The sequence below is a fragment of the Dermochelys coriacea genome, chromosome 12 (assembly GCF_009764565.3).
Source record: "Dermochelys coriacea isolate rDerCor1 chromosome 12, rDerCor1.pri.v4, whole genome shotgun sequence".
NCBI lineage: Eukaryota > Metazoa > Chordata > Testudines > Dermochelyidae > Dermochelys > Dermochelys coriacea.
Window position 1 is genome coordinate 7,102,163 of NC_050079.1, and position 25,672 is coordinate 7,127,834.

The 25,672-nt window shown below is 55.2% G+C and overlaps 1 protein-coding gene and 1 long non-coding RNA gene across 19 annotated transcripts in view; one reads left to right on the forward strand and one right to left on the reverse strand.

Moving 5' to 3' along the window:
* Positions 1 to 25,672, reverse strand: part of MTSS2 (MTSS I-BAR domain containing 2) — a 93,263-nt gene that overhangs the window by 21,905 nt on the left and 45,686 nt on the right. For 5 of the 17 annotated variants that reach the window (XM_038367955.2, XM_038367956.2, XM_038367960.2 and 2 more), the window contains exons 4-11: positions 12,226 to 12,310; positions 11,792 to 11,883; positions 10,647 to 10,721; positions 9,120 to 9,128; positions 5,520 to 5,677; positions 3,870 to 3,977; positions 3,151 to 3,248; positions 1,084 to 1,294 (exon numbers count right to left, since the gene is read on the reverse strand). In XM_038367955.2, the coding sequence (XP_038223883.1) occupies positions 1,084 to 1,294; positions 3,151 to 3,248; positions 3,870 to 3,977; positions 5,520 to 5,677; positions 9,120 to 9,128; positions 10,647 to 10,721; positions 11,792 to 11,883; positions 12,226 to 12,310 (836 nt within the window). The remainder of the gene's footprint in view (positions 1 to 1,083; positions 1,295 to 3,150; positions 3,249 to 3,869; positions 3,978 to 5,519; positions 5,678 to 9,119; positions 9,129 to 10,646; positions 10,722 to 11,791; positions 11,884 to 12,225; positions 12,311 to 25,672) is intronic. The other 12 variants (XM_043495215.1, XM_043495213.1, XM_038367961.2 and 9 more) reach the window with 4 other exon arrangements.
* On the forward strand, positions 280 to 21,732 carry LOC122456334. 2 transcript variants are annotated; one of them, XR_006275202.1, is made up of 3 exons: positions 280 to 413; positions 1,019 to 1,235; positions 21,632 to 21,732. It is a non-coding gene; the product is annotated as an uncharacterized LOC122456334 (long non-coding RNA). The 2 variants fall into 2 exon arrangements; XR_006275201.1 differs by lacking the exon at positions 21,632 to 21,732 and adding an exon at positions 12,173 to 12,306.

Below are 25,672 nucleotides of genomic sequence, written 5' to 3' on the forward strand. Positions count from 1 at the left end.
TCAGCTTAACAGTCAAAAGACGGTTCTTGTCTACGCCCAAATTTGCACTGGGGTAGTTAAACCAGTGCAAACCCGTGTGTACACTCTCACTCTGGTTTAATGGCAGTTTATTTAGGTTATACTTAAACTTGTTTCTGGGTGACTTCTGCTAACAAAGATAAGCCTGGTTCCAACCAAAACAAGGGCATCCACACAGCCCTGGGCACCTACGTCAGTTAAAAATCGTACCAAGAGGCCTATTGCCCTGCCCTGCCGAGTCACCCTGGGCTGGGACACAGCTCGGCAGTGTCTCCAGCAGTACAATCTGCCCATGGCTGGGGGATGTTCTGGGGATCGTGCAGAAACCCAGCCGCTCTCTCAGAGCTGGGCTGGCTCTGCAGGTCCAATACCAACGGCTCAGGTCTGTCACTAAGGTGAGCAGGTTGGTCTGGGGCACACAGGGAATAAGAAGGGGCCACGTTTTCTGACCATAATGCAAGGATGATTCTGTCTATTTCCCCTCCCAAGGCCCCTGAGATTGTGTGGCAGTGGTTTCCCCCCTAAATCTTACGGCTGGGGCTTTGAAATGGCTTGTTGGGCCAGCTGACAAGAGAGGCGCTGGGGTGAAGAGACCGCGCAGAAATCTGCCCCGTTATCCCATATGGATTCAATGCCATGCTGTAAGCTTCCACCTCCCTAGTGGGAACCGGGTCAGTGTGAATTAAAGCCATGTCCCCGCCTCATCTGAATTAATCCTCGCTGTGCCCCACAATGCGGTCAGTGAATGTTGCCCCTCTCTGAAAAGATGGGGAACCTCAGGCACTGACCACCGGACGCAGTTTGCCCAGGATTACACGGCAAATCAGTGGCAGAGGCGGGATTAGAAACCAGGAGTCTCTGGGTCCCCGCGCTCTACCCACTACACCCTGCTGCTTTGCTTGCAGACATAAGCATATGTGATCCGATGTGGATCACTGAAGCGGCGCCTTTCCCTTTCTTTTTTTTTCTTTTTTCTTTTTCTTTTCCCCCTTTTTTAAAGGGGTGTGTAGAATCCAGAGGGCATTCACCCATGTCAGCTCAGCGATCGCACCATGGCCCCCTTACCTGGCTGGTGATGTCAGACGGCATCGGAGAAGGCGGCTTGGAGTACGTGGCATCCTGGGAGATGAAGCCAGAGTCGTGGGAGGAGACGCTGGACAGGCGGGTGTTGGCATTAACCGGCTGCGCCAGGCTGCGGTAGCGATAGGTGGAACCTGGTGAGTATGTTTGGGACCCGCCGGACCAAGCGGTACCACCCTTTGTACTGTTAACACTGCTGCGGGGATGGCGGGGAGGAGGGATGAGAGGGGAGTGGGAAGAGGTGTGGCAATCAGGAGAGAGATGCATGTTATCAGGGTGAGAGGGGTTACGAGGAGGGCAAAGGAAGGAAAAGACAGTTTCAGACAAAGGTCTGCCATACAGATTTATACACGATAGGACTAGAGTTACAGACCAGGGGGGAGGGAGGGAGGGGGAGAGACGGAAAGGAGGGCACACTCCTGCATTTCTGTCTCTGGGGCAGGCTCAGTTTCTGCCCCCATGCAGCATGCACCCTCCAGCACACACTCATTCTGTGGGTCCCACCTTGTCCCACTGGCCCCTATCTAGCCCTGTCCACACCAAAGCACATTCCAGGGCGAAGGGGAAGAGCCAGCAGTGGAGGTGCTACAGAAAGCCAGAGGTTCAGTTCAGATGTGCACCCACAACAGTCGGGAAGCTGTTCTTCCCTAGATCTCATAGCACCTTCCTGGGGGAGCCTAGATCTGCTCTAGGAATTATTTCGGGGAAGTTCTGCGCACTGTGCTCTAAAGGAGGCCAGACCAGGTGAGCACAAGGGTCACTTCTGGCCTTAGAATCTATGAATGAAAAGGTGGGTCGGTATCGTTACCCCCATGTTTACAGATGGGGAAACTGAGGAAGAGGGACACACCCATGGCCGAAGACTCTCTTAAAGCACATGCAAAGTATCTGTGCAACCTGGCTGGGGTGCTATGGATCCAGGAGACTTCATTTCCTCTTCAGCAACTCTTGAGCACTCCTTTAGTGTGTGCTGGTGCCTGGGAGAGCTGGTGCATCTGTGATGTACCCAGCCTGGCTCCATTCCAGTACATGATTCTAAAGACTTGAATATTGACCAGCACTGGCCCCAAAAGCTGCAGGATCAGGGATCACCGCTGGCAGGCCCCACACACACTTGCCCCTCTACATTCTGCAGTGCCACACGGGAAATCCTGCAGCCGTTTCAGACATGTTTTTAAAATGCAGGTTTTCATTGTGTTCAGTATTAAGATGAGCAAGACATTGAGTGTCCAGGAGCCCTGGGGAGGCTGATTGGGAATTCAGTTCTATTTATTGTAGGCTGCACCCATATTTTCATTTTTCCCGTGGCACAGGTGCCCATCTTTAGGTTCCAGGGCCAGATGATGGGGCTGGTTCATACCTGGCAGACCTATCGCTTCAGGTTGTCAGCAAACATCTCTGAATGGGTGACTCTCAGGTCAAGTTTTCAAGCTTTTCTTTGCAACCACCAGGGCTAGAAACATATTCATCTTTAAGAAAGCTGAGATTCTGGATCCCAACTTGGTGGCAAAGGAAGAATTCCAGGGAAATTCCTAGTTCACAGAATGGTGGAATACATGGGGCCTGACCTTATACTTCTGATAAAGGCTCCAAGCTTAGGGACTTTTCAGGTGTGTAAGTGAGTCGGGTCCAATCACATACTCCAGAAGGGAGAGAAGAGACAGACAGTTCAATTAACTTTGTAACCATTCTTTGACCCCATGTGTTCCACAAATCCTCCTCCACCAGGGGCCCTTCATATTAAGTATTACTGAGTATTAAGATTCTCACGTAAGCATCTCCTCTGGGGTTACACAAGCATGGTCTGGGCATGAAAAGCACTGATTGTGAAAAGCAGTTCATCCGATGGAGGATTAAGCCCCATGCCGCAGATACTGATCTATGCTAACCCTCAGTGCAATGCTTTAATGATCAATTAGCATCTGATCCACACAGAGTCTTAGTGACATTTCACCATGCATTCTTCTCCCTGTGCCTGAGGACCTGAGCTGAAACTCCTTCACCCCCAGCCCGAGTATGTTTGTGAAGTCCCCTGCTACAGTCTGCACATACCTGCACATGCTGGACTTGCGGGAGCCAGAGCTGCTGGGGGAGGATGGAGGAGTCTGATAGGACCAGCTGTAGTCAGAGCCTTTCAGGTCTTTGATCACCTGCCGGAGGAAGGAGCCAGGTCACATTAGCAATGTAGCTTATCAAAGAGCAGGCGAAGGGGTGACTCGCTCACCATCTGTAAGTACCTCCATGGGGAATAACTATGGAATAGTGGGCTCTTCATCTAGCAGGGAAAGGACTCACACAATCCAATGGCTGGAAGTTGAAGCTAGACAAATTGAGCCTGAAAATACGGCATTAAAGGTCTAATAGGGAGCGTAATTAGTCATGGGAACAACTTCCCAAGGGTCACGTGGATTCTCCATCACTGGCCACTTGTCAGTCCAGATGGGCTGTTTCTCTCAAAGCTCCACTCTGGGAATGATTGTGGGGCTGGCCTCTGGCCCCTTCCATGCAGGAGGTCAGGCTAGGTGATTGCAATGGTCCCTTCCAGCCTTGGCATCTCCAAATCGACAAAACTGCTCATTTATAACTAAGTGCTTCCATCCCCCTCCCCTCCCTCCCTCCAGCAAGACCCTTGATGGACATCTGGGTTAGTGCTGTAGGGGCCAGCTGCTCTCTGCTGCCAGTGGACACATGCTGCTGTCTCTCCTCCCGGAAATATTCCCCCCCTTGCACTCCCTCCCTCCCCCTGCACAACCAGTCCTTGTGCTCCTCACCTGCTCGCTGGCAGGGGGCAGCTTGTGCGGCTCTGCGGTCAGCACCACCAGGTCCTCCATGATGCCCTGAAGGTGAGTGATCTCTCCCAGCATGGTGATCTCCCCAGTCTGAGCGGCAGGAGGAGGAAGCATCAGCAGTCACTGAAGTTGGAACCAGGGCTTTCCCCTTCCCTTCCTGCTCTGCTTGGCTTCCTCCAAGTCAGCAGTGTCTTACGCGGTGTGTGAAACTCGCTCTGCCTGCCAACTGGCTGGCCCTGACTGTTCTGCCAGCCCCCCAGCAGAACACCTGCAAGACCTTGCCTGAAGCCATGTCAGCATCAGAGGGGTGGGGCAGCCAGAGTAGCTCATCAGCCCCTACTTGGCACAACCCCAGCGAAGTAAAGAGAATCCAAATCCCAGCCCCACTCTGCAAAGCCAAGGAAGGGACATTGATTTACATCAGTGGAGGATCTGGCTCTGGAAGTGTAACTGGAAGCTGCCACTGCACCATCCCGAGTGAAGTGGTACTGGCTAGCCTCCTGGGGAGAAGCAGGACCATCGAGGGCTGTGATTGGCAAATTCCCAGCCATTCCATGGAGCAACTGTCCTTTCCCCTGCCACAAGAACCTCCCTGGCAGCACAGCTCCAGGAGATCCGCAACCTGATTCCCTGTGACCTTCACAGGGAGGTGCTAATGTCAATCCCTCCAGCATTCACCTCCTTAGAATTTCACCTCAGAGCCCTGCAGCTGGGGACAGAGTTCTATCCATCAATCACCATACATCCAACACAGCCAAAAGTTACTGTATGTTCTAATCCAGGACACGTGACAATGAAACTGATCGGTATAGCCACTGCAATGAGCGGCTCCTGGGAATCTGAGAAAGGTTGCTGGAAGGGGCCAGGACACGGACTAACTTCCCTGTTCTTGGGAAACATCTCCTAGCATCTTTAATGCCCCACACCGTCCCAATTTTTCACATGTGCTAGCTGGTCACCCTAACTGTAGCGCTCCCCTCCCAACAGTCCCAGCTTTCATGGGACTCTCCCACTTTGACCCCCAAAGACCCTGTCCTGGTTGAAGGCAGTTTTTCCTGAAAACAAAAGGAGTACTTGTGGCACCTTAGAGACTAACAAATTTATTTGAGCATAAGCTTTCCTGAGCTACAGCTCACTTCATCGGATGTAGCTCACAAAAGCTAATGCTCAAATAAATTTGTTAGTCTCTAAGGTGCCACAAGTACTCCATTTGTTTTTGCGAATACAGACTAACACGGCTGCTACTCTGAAACCAGTTTTTCCTGAGACACCCATTTGAGAGGCCCCCCTAAACTGAGCGGTGAAGATGGTCTGGCTTGGCTGCCTCTCTGTCTCCCTCTATGGAGGGCAGGATGAGCCAAACCTGAGTGGCACCACGTCCTGTTGGGAGGGATACCTTAGAGACACAAAATCCTGCCTCCTCGAATCTCTAGGATGAGACTGCAGGTTCCTCCACACTTGTGAGAGGGTTTGTTGCTGGGGAGATGGTTGGAGGCAATGGGGAAGTGGCTGTTGGGAGATCCAGAGCAGGAGCTGGTTGGCTTGTAGCTTGCTTGGCTGGTGGGTTTGAAAACCATCCCACTGGGCTCTAACACACCTCTCCCCAGAAGGGTCTGGGGCAGCAGCACTTACCACCACTGGCTGCAAGAAGGTGATGAAGGTGCAGAAGCGGCCCCGCTCCTCAATGAGGGCCTTGCGGACAGCCTGCTTCTCAGTCTCTTCCAGAAGGAGGTACATGTCATTGACGTCTTGGAGAGCACTGTCCAGCTGGGGCTGTAGGTCCCCCTTCCCTGAAAGGAGACAAGGACACGGAGACATCATCCACTCTCCACTCACCGGTCCCGAACCAGCGATCTTCCCTCTTCCATGCTCTGCTGCTGTGAAACTGAGCAGGCAGTGGGGGATGTCAGTCCTTGGGCAAAACACTGCAGAATTTCACATGAGCAGCCACCAGCACAGCATCTCACAGAGTGTTTAGGGCTACTGCTACTGAATTGCGGATAATTACATCCTACGAACTGTGGCACGAGCTCCCCCGTTGCAATCCCAGGCCGTAGGCTCTAAACTGCTGAACACCCAACGCCAGGTCACTTGTGGGAAAGTAATGTAACTCCAACAAGCCTCCTGCCAGCATGTCAACGGCTTTCCTGAGACATAGGGTGCTGTGAGAATTTCCCTCTGCTGGGATGCTCTGAGCTCGCTGAGGGATGCACGTCCGTCCACGTAAGGGGAATCAGCACAGAAAAAAGCCAGTGGCTGGCTTTGCTTAGGATCTCCACGGGGCAATACAGCTCTGGAGTCCTTCCCGAGGCCTATGGAGGAGGCCTTCTGCCCAAACTACGAGGACAGAGAAGCAAGGCTGAAGGTTAGCTCCTGGGCTAATCGTCCACCATGACAGACACAATGGGTCATGTGTCATCTGGCCGGTCAGTGGATCTGCGCCAGGGAAGGACGTGGCTCAGCCTGTTCCTAGTGACAGTGCTATAAAAGAACCGCAGGACACGGAAAGGTGCTCTCTCCATCTGCTGGGTTCAGAGATCTCCATTGGCCCCTCCACTGGCTTCTTTCTGTTGTGGATTCCACAGTGGAGGCAGCAGCTGACTAGTATCCCAGCTGCAGCGTGACCCCAGCCTTGCCTTCACCAGCTCAGCGCTCTGAACCTCTCTCTGCGTGGGCCCCGGCAGGGGTCGGTCGAGCTGATCCAGAGGCTGGGTCATGTAGCAGAAAGCCTCGTCCTCTCCTGGGTGGTCTGATCCCCACTTCAGGCTTCAGCCCTATCAAACCAACCCAGGGGTTTTGCTTCAGGATGGCAGATGCAGAGCCCTGCTTTGTCCAGCTGGACAGAGCAACCGGACCAGTGTCATAACCCGGCACACTGGCTCTGCAAACGGATCAACTATCCTCCTCCTCCCTGTCCCACCCTCGCCTCCCCAGTCCATGTCCGCTTCACACTCACCTTGCAGAAGTTTCCCCAGGTGGATCCACCCCGCCCCATCCCCCTCAACATCACATTTAACAACATGAGTTTAAATTCATCCTTGGGGCAGCCCCACCAAAGCCCTGACATTGCACCAGGGAGGAATTTCCTCATCTTGTGGCTGAAGGAAGGCACAAGCCAGCAGAATACGGAGAGCTGAGAGGTTTGGGTGAATTGGTTCGTCCAATGGAGGCAGAATGTGACCCATGCAGTGTGCACAGGAGTGCCCATGTGTTAGTCCAGGGTGGGAAGATGAAACACACATGCATGGACAGAGCAAGCAAAGCGAAGAGGAGCCGAGGAATGAGTGCTTTAGGTTGGCGGGGACCCCAACTGTCCTGCTCAGGAGCCACAGTGCCGCCTGCATGAAACAGAGCAGATGGCATCTGCCCCAGCTTCACTCTGGAGATGACCAATCCCAGCATGCAGCGCTCAAAGTGCTTGATTCAAGCACTCCAGGCTGACCACTGGATGTGGGAGGGTTCCCCCAGCGTTGGGGACATGAGGACATGAACTCCATGGAGTCTCAACAAGGCTCCCTCCCTGCCCAGTGATCCCCATGCACAGAAGGTAAAGCCGGACGACTGAGAGGCTTGGCAGGTGGAAAGACCAGGGGAACGGAGGAGAAAGATGGCGACACGAGGAGTTCCCAGGATGAAACAGTCAAGAGACTAATCAGGCCAGGAGGTGGAGACACCCAAACTTGTGGTGGGCGAGTGCTGAGACGTGCTGCACAAAGGGGGGCACCAGAAAAGTAGGCAGAGTGCCAGAGAGGGCCTGCCTTGGCATAGGAGAGACAAGTCTGAATCAACCCCCTGGCCAAGTCTGTGGCAGTCTGGAATCTGGACCTGGATCCCAGTCTGAATTTCCCATCTGGCCAGCCCCCAATCCCAGAGCTAAGCCACCGGGGTGAGCAAATCCAGATTGGAAGATGTGCGGCGTGGACCCGACCCACTTCCCAGGAACGTGGGCACAATGGCTGGAGTGAAGAGCCAGTCTGGGATGTTGTAGTGGGGATCCCCAGAACAGACCTATGGCTGGGAGGGTTGGGCATTATCTGATAAAACAACAGTTTAGAGACATCCTGTTTTTCCAGCCCAGCGGGAGGGACTCACAAGCCAGTCTGGCTGGTACAAGCAATGTAGGTCAGGTGTTACTGGAAGGATTACTCGTGGAAAAACTCCTGCCCCCTTGACATCAAAAGCCCAGCGAGGGTGAAAAGAGGCTGCAATCAGAGACCCTGCTAGTGGCAGCAGGCACCAGGAAGAGAGCCAGATGGGAGTTGGAGTGCAGGACAAGGGGAAATAGCTTCCCCCAGGCCCAACTGGGGCTGGAAATCCATGTCGCTCTCCAGGAGGGAGCCGGGCCTCCGGCAGGGAGATCTCAGCGTTCACCACATGGCTTACAGCATGCAAACCCTGGAGGAACAGGGCAGAGAGAGAGAGAGAGGAGGAGAAAGCCAGGGCGGGAGGGCTTGAAATGAAACCCAGGCTTGCTGGGTGTAGATGGAGGTTCTGACCCCCTAGAGGGGCTGCCATGTCCTCCGCGTTTCCAATGCACCGCAGGGAGGTTAGGCCTGATCACCTGGCAGAGGGACGTACGCGCAGATGGGGCTGTAGCCAGCACAGGGGGCAGGATTCCAGAGGCTGGGGCATGAGGGGGACCTCGCTATCTGTGGGTGCTGTTTCTTGCCTGCACACGAGCAGGGCACTCCCTCCTCACAGCCTTTGGGGGTGGCGTGGCTGGATGTGGAGATGGGGATTCCCCAAGACCCCCCAGCTCTCACCTGGAACCCATCACGGCACCATTGCAGTGGACAGCCCATGGGAGGCAGAAGGAGCTCAGCACGGCGGAGGTGCCACAGGAAGGAAGGGGCCAACCCACAGCCCGGGAACCAAGCTGAATGCCTGGGCCACCCCTGGACCGGGTTCTGGACCGAGCGCACGGCACGTGTCAAAGCAGCCTGCTGTGCCTTGCTGCAGCCACCCATAGATGGAGGCCCCACTGGGGCGAAGCTAGCCTGGCCTGGAGCTCCATGCCCACCCCACAGAGAAGGGGCACCGGCCCAGAGAGGCAGGCTGGGAAGGCCTGGGATGGTCCCTTGCCGGGTGTGGCAGCCGCCCGGGCCAGGGCAGTCTGACTCGGGTTCGTTTCATTTCGAGCTCAGCCAGAGGGGAGACAGAGATAAATGAAGCACAGGACAGGGGAGGGCTGTGGGGAGCGGGACGGGGCTGGCTCGACAACGATTGACTTACCAAGTAGCTCTACAGGAAGGATGTGGAAGGGAGGAAAGAGGAGAGAGAGAGACAGAGAGAGAATGTGTGAAAGACAGGCTGATGTACGGACACTCCGCCCCCCCGCCCCTCAGGGCCGGCAGGTCAGTCACCCTCTTCCCCATGCCCTGACTCACCCTGGGGGCTGCTCCCAGACATGGCTCAGACACGTGTGGGCCCCCTGCACACCCCCATCCTGCCCTGCGGGAGAGGGTTAACTCCTTGTGTGTTGGGTTGGAGCGTGAGGAACTGAAGGGAGCTGGGGGGTGTGGCTGAACTGTGTGATCCACCACCACCCCTGGGTGTCTGGGGATAAGGGAAACCGGACAAAGGGAGGGCTCCCTGAAGGGAGCGAATTGGGCCTTCTTTCCCTGCAGGGAGTCTCCGGAGAGAGCATTTTAAGGGCTCTGTTTGTTCTTATCATTGAAGTAGAGCCACAGGCCCCAACTGGGGGTCGGTTTCCAAAGAGCCTGCGTACCACTGATCTGCTATTGAACCCTGTGCTGAGCAATGCTCTGTCAAGCCCAGCAAAATTCTTTGGACAACGTCCTCATGCAGTGCCCTGCGAGTGCCCGGCTGCGACTCCCCAGCCTGAACTTCCTCACAAGCAGTGATCATCAGTGCCAGCTGAATCCCCAGTGCCAGAGCCGCCTTTGCTCCCTGCCCTTTCCGGCCCTCCTGGAACCCTCCCAGCACAGATTTGGCACAAAAACAGCATCCTACTTCATTTTCAACTGCTCCCCAGTGCCATCTCCACAGCAGGATTCCTCTGATGGGGTCCAGGGGCAGAGATTGTTCTGGGGTCACGGCCACAGGGCGCAGTAAATGCAGCAGGCTTGTTCACCCACTGAACCTTGTCGCTGAGCTCCACAAACCCCCCAAGATGGATCCCCATTGTCAGCATCAAAGCCACCTTCCCAACACCTAGAGGTGAAGAACTAGGCTGCTCTGCTACCCTCTGCCCCAGCATGGCTAATGGCGACAGCATTTGTTAAGTAAACCTCCCCACTGCTCTGTGAGCTACAACAGAATGCAGCCAACTCTGGGATGGAGCAGACTGCCTGCTTCATAGCACACATCCTGTAAGCCTGGGGCAGGAGGGGGAAGAGTTCAAGCTGCAGAGGGAACCGAGGGAGGCAGGTGTCACAGTCTGAGCTGGAACATGGTTAGCAGGACGAGGAGCTCGCTTGTATGCTCAACCCCAAGCCAGGATGCCCAGGTGGCACTGGGGTCTCTGTCTTGCCTTGGAGGAGAGACTGTGAACTGGGGCCCCGACTACTTTCTCCCTATCAGAATCTCCAGCCTCAGGGAAGGTCTCAAGTCAAAGGCAGCACAGTGACCCCTAGAGCCAAGGGGCACCAGGGCCTCTCTAGCCACACCTGACCCAGCCCAGCCCTGCTTGGGTGTGAAAGCAGGTGAGATCCCCCACAAGGGGGCAAGCCCATAGCTCCTGGAGGGGCAGGCTTCCCTCCCTGGTGTGGGCACTGCAGGGTCAGGCAGGGCTCTTACCTTTGCGGGCCTTCTTCTGCAGCTTCAGCGTATCAGAGGATTTCTTCTTTATCTCATGGCGGGCTCGCTTGTACTCTGAGGACATGGAACAGACCATGAGACGTGTCATGGCCTCCAGGAGGGGACACCCCCTCCACTCAGCTGGCACACGATTCCTCCTACCCTGACCCAGGATGCCCCCCCCAACCCGCCTCTCCCAGCCGCTCCGTGGTCCCCCCTCACCCTGTTGCTATACGGTCCCCACCTTGAACCCCTCCCCCCGTTGTGGCATAGTCCCCCCCATGCCCCTTTCCTCCCAGAGTACAGTCTGTCTCCCCTCCCACGGCCGGCCTTGCGCAGGGAGGCACTATGCTCACTGGAGGGTATGACATGTTGCCCCATGGCCCCCACCTCCATGAGCACAGGACATTCCCTCCCACTTGTTACTGCAGCTTCCTCCCCCCACCTGTCCTCCTCAGATATACAGTGAGCCCCTCCCCCCGGGATACCATGTTCCTCCCCCCGGGTACTGGCATTAGAGATGTAAATACCGTTTAAAAAGTTAACCGTTTAAACGATTAAAAATATGTCGTTTAAACGGCTAACTGATTAAATGGCTGGGGCCAATCCTGGCAGCCGGTGGAGCTGGGGCTGATCTCCCAAGGCCGGCACGGCTGGGGTTGTTCCAGCTTGGGGTTGCTCCAGCATGGAGCTGCCCAGCACAGCTGGGCCCGCCCCGGGTGGCACACGATTGCTGGGGTTGGCGGGCTGGCCAGCTGGCCAGCCCGGAGTTAACGGTTAAGGTGGGTTAACCGGTAAGACGAATTCTTACCAGTTAACTGGTTAACTTTTTACATCCCTAACAGGCATCCCCCCCTTCCTGCTCAGGGCTATCCTGCCCCCTCCGCTCTCTCAGGAACCGCGCGTTCTCCCTCATCCCTTAGGGACAGGGTCCCCTGGTGGATATGGCACCCCCCCAGTGGATACGGTGTGTCCCCCTCCATCCCCCGGGCACAGTGCATCCTCCCCGGTGGACATGGCATGCCCCCTTGCTTCCTGGGCACAGTGCATCTCCCCAGTAGATACGGCATGCCCCCTTGTCCCCCGGGCACAATGCATCTCCCCTGAGAATAGCAAATCCCCCCCGCCTGTCACCTGGGCTTTACCTTTTGCATGGTCCTTATCCAGTTGGTTGGCTGTTTTCTTCCAGTCCTCAATCCTGTCCTGCAGGGGGTTGACGAGACTCTCCATCAGGGCACTGCACCAAGGAGAGGCCAGAGGGAGCCTGGTTAAAGAGGCCGGTGGGAATGAGGTGGCTAAAATACCTTTGCAGACCCGGGTGTTGGCCTTGCAGTACTGAGCAGCGCAACCCCTAAATATGTTTATAGATGTGGGCCTAAGTCATCTCAGAAATGCGGCACTCCCAGCTGCACCCAAGGACTGCACTGGGGGCTCAGCACCTCCCTGATCAGGTCCCGGGAGGGACAAAGCTGTCTGGGTGCCTGGCACAGTGTGAAGAAACTTATTGCCACTTCCTTCATCCTTAGGGCGGGGAGGTTGAGGTTGGCAAACTCGTGTCACTCATGTCCATCAGACTTACTTGGTGAACTGCCTCAGCTTGGCCTCGATGCTGCGGTGCCGCATGCACATCCGGGTCAGTGCCGAACCAATGTCTCTTGTGGCCCCTGCAGGGAGAGAAAAGCTTTGTCACTGGAAGGTGACACCATCTGAGCATCTTCACTGAACCACAACGCAGCCCCTTGAACCTGGGCACCAGCCTGGCACTATGGCAGCAAGCCGTGGGGCAGAACATGCACCTGAACCAGGCGCCCAGGGGAAACAGTCCATTCCTGTTGGAACATCAGAGTCCAGGGCAGGATTTCCACGTGGCTGCCCCAAGTGAGGCATGACAAAGGCCGAGTGCACTGGAGTCTGATGGGAATCAAGGTGGGGGGACATAAGTACCAGAGCTGGATTATCCTTTCCCGCTGGAAGGGACTCGGTGCAGGCACTTCCCCTCAGCCCCAGAAGGAACCCCCCCGACCTGGATTGCGCTGTCCAGCTGCAGAACTCTCTGGGTGCAGCCCCGCTTTGCTGAATCAGCGCACAGGATACACATCATAAAAAAGCAGCAGGGAGGCTCTGGCTTTGGGGATTTTGCAGTGACTAAGGCCATGGGCTGGGCTGGGAGCACCCTGGCATTTGAGTCCAGAGCCCATCCCATTCTCACGGTAGCCTTAGCTGGCAATGCCCCTGAAATCTGTCACAAAGGGCCTGGCATTCACCGGAGGAAGATCAGGACAGATGGGAAGTCTCACCTGTTAAGCATTCCGTGCGCCCTACTGTAAGCCAGTCAGTACAAACCCTCGCATGTAACCATGTCTGGAGCCAAACCCCTGACTGAGGTAGGAGGTCTCCAGAGCCTCAAGACCCATGGCGAGCTCAGGGCTGAGCCCATCAGGGGCACTGGTGTCATAGGGATGGATGGCCTTACACCAGGGATGGATTTGGCCCAGGGAGTCTACCTTATGGGCCAAGACAGAAGCGCCTTACTTCCGCCTGCTTTATCCCAGCCTGCCTCACCAGAGATCCTGTCCATGGCCATCAGGGGACAGCCCAGGCCCGGAGATGGCTGGCGGCCCCCCCAAACATCCAGCATCCCCAGGTCCACGCAGAGAGCTCGGGAGAGACCAGGAGAACAGGCGAGGGGAGAGCAAAGCGCCTCACAGGTTGACTGGCAGAGACTGCTGGGGGAGGCTGCTTGGGAAGGAGCTGGGACAGGGCAATGTGATCCCAGGCTGCTCTCCATTCCACTGCGGCAACCAGGGGTGTGTGGGGAGGGGCTCCCCTGCTCAGCCTCAGGGACGGAGCAGGCACCAGGGGCTCCCACTTCTCCTTGTGCACCCAGATGGGAGAGCTGAAGTGCCCCAGCAATTGGGGGTTAAACCCCTGCTTGATTCCCCATCCCCAAGTCTCTCTGGCCCACCCTGCCGGGGGGGGGGAGTGCGCTCAGCTACACTGACCCACCTAGGCCTCCGCCCACCAGGGAATCAGTGTTTCTCCCTTGAACTCCCTTTTCTGGCCAGCGCCTAACTGTCCCCAACCAGACTCTGTCTCCTGGTGGCCTTTGCTCCTTCCAGTGAGGTTTAATAGCCCTGCCTCAGCACAGGGGAGTGGACTAGCTGGCCTCTCAGGTCCCTTCCAGCCTGACATTTTTATGATTCTGGCATCAATCCCTAGCCACCAGGGATTTCTCAGCCACTGTTGTGCTTCACCCCACATCTACCCAGGCCTTTCCAGCAGACCAAACTCAGATACTCATGCTCCAAACAGCCCCCTTCCTGCTCGTGGAAAAGCACCGTCAGGTAGGAGCAGTATCAGGCCTATGGCACACAGCTGACAAGTCTCCAGTACAGGACAGCGTCATCCATTGTAGCACACTGTCTTTTCTAAACAAAACCTCCCACCAGGGCATGTTCATCCCAAAGCACACCATGCGCATGCTCCTTCCCTAGCTGGAGTCCCCCCCCCATCTTAGTTTGCCATCCCCCGCTGGCTTGCATCTAACTAGACTGTGGGCTTGTGTGTAAAGCACCCCTGGCACTCCATAAATAACCATTCTGCCAGCCCCAGACACTCCCAGCTTCTGCTTCCCATTGCCCGAGCCACCAATCCTGTCCCAGTCAATGCCTCTGAAATAATCCACTGCCTGTGAGCCAAGGCCAGCTGGGGTTATGCGCCATTCAACCTGGCCCTTTTACCCTGGGAATGTCCCCACAACACATGCTCAAGGCCAGAGATTTATCCCACAGTATTTTTTCCAGCAAGTTAAAGAAGTATGGGCTGGATGAATGGACTATAAGGTGGACAGAAAGCTGGCTAGATCGTCAGGCTCAACGGGTAGTGATCAATGGCTCCATAGAATCATAGAATAACAGGGTTGGAAGGGATCTCAGGAGGTCATCTAGTCCAACCCCTTGCTCAAAGCAGGACCAAATCCCCAACTAAATCAACCCTCCATGTCTAGTTGGCAGCCAGTATCAAGTGGAGTGCCCCAAGGGTCGGTCCTGGGGCCAGTTTTGTTCAATATCTTCATTAATGATCTGGAGGATGGTGTGGATTGCACCCTCAGCAAGTTTGCAGGTGACTCTAAGCTGGGGAGAGAGGTAGATACTCTGGAGGGTAGGAATAGGATACAGAGGGACCTAAACAAATTAGAGGATTGGGCCAAAAGAAATCTGATGCGGTTCCACAAGGATAAGTGTAGAGTCCTGCACTTAGGACGGAAGAATCCCATGCACTGCTACAGACTAGGGACCAAGTGGCTCAGCAGCAGTTCTGCAGAAAAGGACTTAGGGGTTACAGTGGAGGAGAAGCTGGATATGAGTCAACAGTTTGCCCTTGTTGCCAAGAAGGCTAACGGCATTTTGGGCTGTATAAATAGGGGCATTGCCAGCAGATCGAGGAATGTGATCATTCCCCTCTATTCAGCATTGGTGAGGCCTCATCTGGAGTACTGTGTCCAGTTTTGGGCCTCACACTACAAGGAGGATGTGGAAAAATTGAAGAGAGTCCAGCGGAGGGTAACAAAAATGAGTAGGGGACTGGAACACATGACTTATGAGGAGAGGCTGAGGGAATTGGGATTGTTTAGTCCGCAGAAGAGAAGCGTGAGGGGGGATTTGATAGCTGCTTTCAACTACCTGAAAGGGGGTTCCAAATAGGATGGATCTAGACTGTTCTCAGTGGTAGCAGATGACAAAACAAGGAGTAATGGTCTCAAGTTGCAGTGCGGGAGGTTTAGGTTGAATATTAGGAAAAACTTTTTTACTAGGAGGAGGATGAAGCACTGGAATGGGTTACCTAGGGAGGTAATGGAGTCTCCTTCCTTAGAGCCCTGGCTGGGATGATTTAGTTGGGGATTGGTCCTGCTTTGAGCAGGGGGTTGGACTAGATGACTTCTGAGATCCCTTCCAACCCTGATATTCTATGATCCCTGACATTCTGCCGTGGGGGAAGGTGTGTGTGGCGGGGATAGGTGAGAGCCACACAAAGATCTCATCCCACAGCTGCAGCAGGAGGTTAAACAACGAGTTGCAATAAACAGATCTAGCAAAGGATCAGGCAGGCCTCAGAGAAGCAGAGAGAAGCACAGGAGAGAAATGTAGCTGCTTAGATCAGTGTGGGGAGAGACAGTTTGGAGTGTGGGCCTTTCCTTGCTATGGGACAGCTAGGGCGTGGGTCCCCCTAGGCCTGCAAAGGGCCAATGTCTTGTGTGTGGCATCTCTAGGGGTGGGGTGGGGTGGGCAGCATGGGTCCTCCTGCTCTTCCCCATCCTCGATCAATTCAGCAGCAGGCATAAGGTTGCCAACTTTCTAATCGCACAAAACCAAAAACCCTAACCCTACCCCTTCCCCGAGGCCCTGCCCCTGCTCACTACATTTCTCCCTCCCTCGGTGGCTCACTCCCCCGCCCTTCACTCACTTTAACTGGGTTGGGGCAGGGGCTTGGGGTGAGGGAGAGGGTAAAGGCTCTAGCTGGGGGTGTGGGCTCTGGGGTGGGGCTGAGGATGAGGGGTTTGGGGTGTAGGAGAGGGCTCCAGGCTGGGGGTGGGGCCTAGGGATTTGGAATGTGGGAGGGGGCTGCGGGTTAAGGCAGGGGGTTGGGGTGTGGGAGGGGGTACAGGCTCTGGACTGTGGGTGCGGGATGAGGGGTTTAGGGAGCAGGAAGGGGCTCCAGGCTGGGGGGTGGGGCCGTGGGTTGAGGCAGGGAGTTGGAGTGTGGAAGGGAGCTCTGGGCTGGGGCAGGGAGTTGAAGTGCAGGGGGGTGAGGGCTCTGGGGTGGGGCCGGAGATGAGGGGTTTGGGGTGCAGCTGGACCTGTTGGCTGCTTCGCTTCTGGGGCGCAGTGTGTGACGAAGTGGAACTGTTCTTAATGTTTCCTCTGAATACTGTAGGGGTGCCTCAGTTTCCCCTATGCAGTTCTTAAGTCTCTAGGTGGTAGGATAAGGGGGTGTAATTGTTGCAGAGCAAAGGGCCAGGGTACATAAATGGCCGACACTCTGTCTCCTGGCAACTGATGGCCTGGGCCCTTCCCCCCTGCAAGGTGAGAGCTAAAGGGTTGGAGAACAAAAGGATCCGGTGCCCTCCTGGCCCGGGAGAGGGACAAAGCCCAGAGAAGGAGGGGGTGGAGGGTGAGTCAGTCTGGGGGCTGGCTGGGGATGTGGAGTGATGTGCAGACGTGGTTGTCTGGCTCACTGCCCCCCAGAATGCACCCGGCTGAGAGGTCCTGTTCTCTGCACCTACAAGCTCTGGTTTAGACCATGTTCCTGTCATCTAATAAACCTCTGTTTTACTGGCTGGCTGAGAGTCACGTCTGACTGCGAAGTTGTGGGGCAGGACCCTCTGGCTTCCCCGAGACCCTGCCTGGGCAGACTTGCTGTGGGAAGCGCACGGAGGGGCAGAGGATGCTGAATGCTCCGAGGTCAGACCCAGGAAGGTAGAAGCCGTGTGAGCTTTTTGCCCTGGTGACAGTCTGCTCACAGAGAGGAGACTTCACCAGAGTCCTGCCTGGCTTCGTAGGGAGCAGTTCCAGAGCATCGCCTGAGGACTCCGTGACATATGGTGGCAGAGATGGGATGTACTGCACCCCAAGAGTGGCACTTCTTGCAGTAAGTGACTGGGGAGCAGTAAAACGAAGGGGGATTGACAAGGACCAGGCGTGCTGTAGACTCAGAGAGGAGCGGTTTTGGGGGAGCGGTTAACCGCTGGGAGTGTGTGACCAGCGAGAAGGACTTTTTGCTGTAACAGGGTCCCCCTGGGGATTGCAGTGAGTGGTCCTAGGGGCAGAGGAGTCTGCGGCTCAACCCTGGCAAAGAGGTGGTGACCTTGCGAAGGGCTGGCACACTAGGGGTTCTCCCTGGAAACCATGGGGAGCTGAGAGCACACAGGCCTGTGAGTCCACAACAACTTGGGAACAGTGAAATGATGGCCTGTCACCATCTCCTTAAGAAGGACATTGTAACCCTGTGCAAAAAGAGAGGGTTACACATTGGAAAATTCACCAAAGCAGTTAATCGTGCAGCTGGAGGATGATGACCACTCTAAGGAACAGATTCCTGACTCAAATGGGGCTACAGCAGAATCTGGGAGCAGCTGGAGTGGCAGCGAGGCACCCCCAAGACTCCTGACCCCAACCAATATGTCTGTGTGGAGTCTCCTGGGTTCAGGCCCCTCGGACCCCCAGTGGGAGCGGAAGGTGATGGTCAATGGGGAGACATTCTTGGGGTGGCGAGACCCTGGAACAGAGAGAACTGTTGTCAGGCCCTGGGTGGTGCAGTCTCAGATGCTGAGGGGCTGTGTGACCTGGGTGAAGGTCCCAGGGATGAAGCCCCTCGCCCTGCCTATGGCCCAGATCCCTGTGCAGACCCAGGAGGGGTCTGGCTGGCTGGTCGTTGGGGTTCTCCAGGATATCAGCTGTGAGACCCTGTTGGGGGTGATAACATTCAAAAACCAATTGGAGAACACTTCAATCTCTCTGGTCACTCGATCACAGACCTAAGAGTGGCTATCCTTCAACAAAAAAGCTTCAAAAACAGACTCCAACGAGAGACTGCTGAATTGGAATTAATTTGCAAACTGGATGCAATTAATTTAGGCTTGAATAGAGACTGGGAATGGATGAGTCATTACACAAAGTAAAACTATTTCCCCATGTTATTTCTCCCCCCCATCCCACCCCACCCTACCCCACCCCACACTGTTCCTCAGATATTCTTGCTAACTGCTGGAAATAGCCTACCTTGCTTGTCACCATGAAAGGTTTTCCTCCTTCCCCCCCCCCCCCCCCCCCCCCCCCCGCTGCTGGTGATGGCTTATCTTAAGTGATCACTCTCCTTACAGTGTGTATGATAAACCCATTGTTTCATGTTCTCTGTGTGTGTATATCAATCTCCCCTCTGTTTTTTCCACCAAATGCATCCGATGAAGTGAGCTGTAGCTCACGAAAGCTTATGCTCTAATAAATTTGTTAGTCTCTAAGGTGCCACAAGTACTCCTTTTCTTTTTGTGTCTCTTTGGGACAGGATCCAGGCCCTGCTCCTGTAACGGCGGAGGGTTTGAATTTGCATCCAGGGAATCAATGGGCTGAGATGGAAATGGTCAGTGAAAATGCAGATGACCTAGGCTTAGGCTACCTGCCTGCCTGTAATCAGATCCCTGGGGCTGGGTGGGACAAAGAGATGTTCCCTGCCCCTCTGCACACCGGAGTGGGGGCTCATGTTGGCTCTGATGCTGTAAGGAGAGCAGAGAGCTTGCTGTCTGCTCTCACTGGGACAGCAAGGGCAGCGCTGAGCAAGAGGGGAGCTGAGACTCCAGCTGAGTGGGGGGACCGACAGGCAGGGCAGGACAGCTGCCAACCAGGTTTGCCTTGTCCAGAGGCACTGCTGGGAAGTGAGTCCACGGCAGGGAGGGAGCGATCAGGGACAGGGCTCAGCGGGCTGTGCCAGCGAGAAGGAACAGATCCCACTCCCTTCCCTAGCAGTTGAATTCCAGACCGAGCTGCAGAAGGATCCCTCCTTGGAGGAGCGGACGGAACTTGCTGACCACAGCACTGCAAACCCCCTTGGGGAAGGCTGCAGGGAAAGATTCACATGGGAAAAGGGATTCCTGTACTGGGAATGGGCTCCCCCAGGGGAAGTGGAACTGTGGGGGATCAGGAGGCGCTGGAGGTGCCCCAGAAGTGTCGCCACCGGCTGTCGTACCTGGCCCCCGATGTCCCTCTCTCGGGACACCAGGGGATCCAGGGCCCCAGGCAGCGGCTGCTGCAGAACTTTGACTGGCCCGGAGTCTGAGATGCAGCCAAAGGCACTGCAGGTCCTGCGACCCCGGCCAGAGGGTGGGGAAGGCCAGGACAAGGGTGAAGCTCCCTTGAGACCCCTGCCCATCAGAGAGGAACCTTTCCAGAAGGGGGCTCTGGATATAGTGGGGCCCCTCAGCAAGGCGACCCGTGTAGGGAAGAAATACATCCTGGTAGTGATGGATCTCGCCACCCCCTACCCGGGGCGGGGGCTCCATCCTCCACTGAGGCAGACACCATGGCAGATGCGCTGCTGACCATCTTCAGCAGAGAGGGGGTCCCCTGCGAGGTCCTTACAGACCAGAGGTCCAATTTCATGTCAGCCCTGCTCCGGGGCTTGTGGGAGAAATGTGCGGTCTGGCCCACCTGGACCTCTGCATGTCACCCTCCATCCCATGGGCTGGTGGAGAGATTTTCTGGGACCCTGAGGATGACGCTGAGGACTTTTATGAATCAGCATCTGCAGGACTGGGACAAGAACCAGCCCCACCTGTGGCAATCCAGGTTCTTCCCTTTTGAGCTGCTGTATGGGAGGAAAGTGAGGTGACCCCTGGAACTGGTAATGGACGGTTGGGAGGAGAAGGGGAAAAGACCCCCTGGTGGATCTCTTCCCTGAGATGGGAGCTGTCATAAAAATAAAGGGAAGGGTAACCACCTTTCTGTATACAGTGCTGTAAAATCCCTCCTGGCCAGAGGCAAAACCCTTTCACCTGTAAAGGGTTAAGAAGCTAAGATAACCTCACTGGCACCTGACCAAAATACCTGACCAAACCAAACCTGACCAACGAGGAGACAAGATACTTTCAAAGCTGGAGGGGTGGGGGGAACAAAGGGTCTGTCTGTCTGTGTGATGCTTTTGCTGGGGACAGATCAGGAATGTAGTCTCAGAAACTCTGTTAAGTTAGTAAGTAATCTAGCTAGAAATGCGTTAGATTTCCTTTTGTTAAATGGCTGGTAAAATAAGCTGTGCTGGAGGGAATGGATATTCCTGCTCTTGTGTCTTTTTGTAATTTAAGGTTTTGCCTAGAGGGATTCTCGATGTTTTGAATCTGATTACCCTGTAAGGTATTTACCATCCTGATTTTACAGAGGTGATTCTTTTACCTTTTCTTTAATTAAAATGCTTCTTTTAAGAACCTGATTGATTTTCATTGTTCTTAAGACCCAGGGGTTTGGGTCTGTGCTCGCCTGTACAAATTGGTGAGGATTTTTATCAAGCCTTCCCCAGGAAAGGGGGTGTAGGGCTTGGGGGGATATTTTGGGGGAAGATGTCTCCAAGTGGGCTCTTTCCCTGTTGTTTGTTTAACATCTCCTGGGGACTCTGTGACACAGCACGGTGCCAGGACAGGTAGGGACTTGCCTGCCTTAGCCCTGCAGCACCGCCAACCGGACTCTTAACAACCCGGTCGGCAGTGCTGACCGGAGCCACCAGGGTCCCTTTTCGAGCGGGTGTTCCAGTTGAAAACCAGACACCTGGTCACCATAGGCAGTGGAAACCGTGAATGGCAGCTCCTTTGAATCTAACCCACAGCCCCCACTCCTCCCCATGCCAGAGCAGGCACCCAGGACAGAGGCTCCATGGTTCTGTTCCCACCTAGGCAAGGGAGTGTGGCCTAGGAGTCGGAGCAAAGGATTGGGAATCACAGTTCTGGGGTTATACCCCAGTTTAACAAGGAAGTATGGACTAGCAGCTAGAGCAGATGACTAGGCGTCAGAACTCCTGGGGTCTGTTCCTACCCCTGGAGGGGAGTCTCGTCTAGTGGTTAGAGCAGGGGACAGGGAGTCAGAACTTCTGGGTTCTCTCTGTCACCTTGCCTCAATTTCCTCCCCCTGCCAAGTGGGTAATAACCACTACTTCACAGGGATCTGCGTAAAGGACAAAACATTGTTTTCCGCCCTCCACAGCTCTGTGGGGTACAGCTCCCGTGGCTGTGGAAGCAGACCGCCTGCCCTTCCTCCCTACAAGGCTGGTTTGCCTTCCGTTGTGAGAAACAGGGACCCTCCCCACCCCCAGCCATGGGCCACTGTACCCCCTTTCCTTTTGCTGCAGGTCGTTACCGTCCCAGAGGGCCCAGCCCCAGCAGCACCTGCTATGCAGCTGCACTGAGGGCACAGGGCTGGGTTAACTCATTTCCTTTGCTCTCCCCTTAGCTCATTGGCAGCCTCAGCTCCACAACCATGCCAAGAAAGAATTTATTTCCACTGGCTCCCCCTCCCCACGCCCAAGAGCATCACCTTGCTCAGCTGCTCCTAACTCAACTTCCCACCGGTAACCCCCCCAACTCCTCTCTCCTGCACGGTGCAGGAGGGCACCTGCCCCCAGTTCTCTGTTGCCCCACGTGGAACAGGCGGGCGCCATCCCAGAATCCCCACTGCCCCACACCAGCTGAGAGGGGACCCTGGTTCACACCAGGCAGGAAGGGGATAGCTCAGCATTCTCTCTGTCTCACTGCGGGCATGATGGAGCAACCCCAGAAGTTCCCCCATCCCGGCACAGGAGGGAGGAACATTTCCCAGAGGCCTCCTGGGGCAGGACATTTCCCAGTTCCACCTGTCCTGTCATTGCTCTGCAATGGAGGCTCATGGCCTTAGCACTTTAGGTCAAACTCAAAGCCCCTGTTGGCCAGGCAGGGTCACGTCTGCTCTGGACATCAGCCCACCTGTATTTATTTATGTTCCCAGATATGGATGAAGGAGCTTGACTTTATGCACCAAGTCTGGAGATGTTGCTCTTCGCCACTCTGTGCCTCAGTTTCCCCATCTGTAAAATGGGGAAAACACTCCATCTCTCCCTCCCAGAGGGGCAGGGATAGCGAAGGAGGATTGTAGCAGGAGAATCCCAGAGGGGTTGCTGAGGGCAGAGCCAGAACTCCCCATAACACATCACTCTGGGGATTCTGGAGAACTTCAGGTTGCAGAGCTTCTCTGAGGCAGCTCTGGGCCAGGTAGCCATGCTGTAGAGGAGCTGCTGGCCACAAAGAGCAGCCCCAAAGAGAGAGGGCACAGAGGTGGCTTAATGCGACTTGCACCTACTGGAGGTGCAGCCCTGATTTCAACCTTGGCGTTTGTGAAGTGCTACAGCTGTGCTAAAACCCACCAGCATGCACAACCCCCTGGGCCCCAGCCTGTTGGGACAACTCCTCCCTGCAAAGCTTTTTGGGATGTCTCAAGCCTATGCCCAGACCTTCCCACCCCATGGGGGCACCTCTTCTGCAGCAGGACACTGCTGGCGAGACAAGACTCAGAGAGCCTCCTTCTCCCACCCTGCTTGTACAAAAATGGAGTCAGTTAAGAAGGGGGGATGCCAAAGAATCATCCTGTGGACTCTCTCTGTCCTCCAGCTGGTCCTGGGCACACAGGAGTGACTTTTTTGGATCAGAATCACCAATCCCAAGGACTCAGCAATCATGGGTCTGTCCCCCAAAATCACAAGATTGGGCTCGAAATCATGAGATTTCAAAATACAATCAATGTTGGGTTCTCTATCAGCCTTCTGCTGTTGGGGATTTTAGGGATCCCATCATAGATTTCAAGGCCAGATGGGTGCATCAGGTCATCAGTCTGACCTCCTATATCTCAAAGGCCACCTGCACCCGCGCACTGACCCAACAACTGAAAGTAAACCGAGTACCACAGCTCTCAGGAGACTAAACTGCTGCCTGCCACAGGCAGAGAACAGGAGGGAGTGAGGCGCACCAGTGCCCATGGTCCCTGTAATGCCTGGGAATAGATCAGCTGAGATACACCGTGACGCTGATGATCCCAGCAAACAACCCACACTTCATGCTGCAGGGGAAAGCAAAACACCTGAAGGTCCCAGATAATCTGACATGGGGGAAAAATTCTTTCCCATCCCCAAATATGTTTTCAAGCTTTTCTCTGAAACCATGGGGACTAGAAAAATTTCCCTTTTTCTGTGAAATGAAAGCTGAGGTGATGGCTACACATAAAATAAGACAGTGGTATCACTGCTTAACTACTGCTCTTCGGGGGGAGAGGGTATTTTCCTGCCCCAGGGAGATGTAGCTAGGCTGGTCTCTTTTCAGTGGAGGCCAGCCCTGAAATTCTCCCCATCTCACGTGGGGCCTTGAGAAAAACACCAAATCTTACACGACTCATGATAAAACGGACAAAGTTGGCAGTACTGCTGTGGGGAGTGAACAAAACTGCTCTGTAAGGCCACACAACACCGCCAAGGCTGGCTCTGGCCAAACCGATCTCAGCCTACTCTGCCGACCGGAAGTGGAGCTCTGCAGAAGCAAGACAGACGACACCTCCTCACTGCGAGAGAACCTTGGTGGGCAGTGAATGCAGCAGGCGGCTGTGCTGCACTTTCCCTTGCCTGTCCCTGTCGCCCCTGCAGTATGCAGCTTTCTGCAGTTTAGCCTGACGAAGACTTGCCCGAGGTCATCCATGAGTCGAGAGAGACTCGGACTTGCAATGCGGTCCACAGCACAGGGTGCTCTGAGAGATGACTGCGCACGCACAAAGCCCAGCCAGAAGGTCCCTGGGACACACTGTGAGGCTACAAATCTTGTCCAGCGTTGGAGACAGTCTTCCTGTTTAAAACTAAGCAGGGTCTGTTTACAGGGACACACTTCTCCCATCGGAGGAGGGCTGCTAGGGGGTGGTTGGAGTAGCGCAGTGGCTCTCAAACGTTTGTCCTGGTGACCCCTTTCACATAGCAAGCCTCTGACTGCGACCCCCCTTATAAACTAAAAACACTTTTAAATATATTTAACACCATTATAAATGCTGGAGGCAAAGCGGGGTTTGGGCTGGAGGCTGACAGCTCGCAACCCACCATGTAATCACCTCCCAACCCCACAGTTTGAGAACCCCTGGAGTACAGGGCAGGAAGGTGAACAAAGGTTTGTCAGCAGGGAGGACGAGAGGAGAGAGAGCTAGCTGCTCATTCCATTCTCCTCTTTTCTCTTTACTTTGCCTCCCTTTCTCTTCTCTCCTCTGCCCTTCCTGCCATCCTCTTCCACTCTTAGGCACCGATCCTGTGTATGCTAGGACTCTCTGCAAGCAGAAAGCCACCCAGGGCTGCATTCCCTCTCAGTCCCTAGCTTCCTTCTAGTTCCCAGCCAACACCCCGCCGCAATCCATTGGGGCAGAAGAGGGGAGCAGAAAGGAGACCACTAGCTTCCAGGCCTGCTCAATAGCCCCTTGCATGGGCTAGCCATAGACTCGCCACCTGCAGCCTCCCCATGGACCTGGTGCTATGGAGCCGTCTCCATTTGAGAGAGGAGGGCTGATTCCCAGTTCACTTAGACGTTCCCACGCTAGCTCTGCTCAAGCTGGCATGCTAAAAATGGCAGGTTAGCTGAGATAGCACAGGCAGAGCTCAGGCTAGCCCCTCTGAGTCCAGACCTGCCCAGACTCTGGGTACACACCTGGGCAGCTAGCCAGACCTGCTGCCACAGCCACACTGCTAGCACGGATCCTGCTGCATAAGCTGGGAATCACAGAGCCCAGCTCATATGCAGGCCTCCCTGACACACAGGGAAGGGCTGGCGGGAGGGAGGAGCTCGCATCCTGGCAGAGCAGCCGCAGGGCTGGGTGGCAACATTACTGTGTGGTTGATTTGGGGGGTTTCTTCTGATGCAGCCTACTAGCAGTGGCACCAGCTGAGCTACCGGAGGCCCCTGTGCGGGGGCCAGGCTGCTGGGCTTTGCAGCCAGCTAGGGTGAAACCCTCTTCTCTGTACAATAACCAGCGACCCGGGCCACAGACGGGCCTTGAAATAAGGGACATGTAGTTCTCGGATCCATCCATAAAGGCCAGAGATGGGATTCCCTCCTCCACTGGGCCCTAGCTGCTGCAACAGGGAGAGAGGAGTGAGGACTGTGGATATACACCTGCTCAGTTCCCCCAAAGCCAAGGGAAATGCCGGCTGGTTGGCCTTGGTGCAAGATATGCAAGGGCTGGGTGGAAAGGACAGCCCGGGCTGTAACTTCAGGAGGCAGCCAGGCACAAATGGATCTTTGTACCTGCCGGATGCTGCTCTACACAGCGCATACGCTACAAAGGGAGAATTCATCACAGCATGGCTTAGGGGAGGTAGGAACTCCTGTATCCAATCCTGGCCCTGACTCCCGACTCGCTGCATAACTGTAGGCTAGTCATAGAAACATAGACTATCAGGGTTGGAAGGGACCTCAGGAGGTCATCTAGTCCAATCCCCTG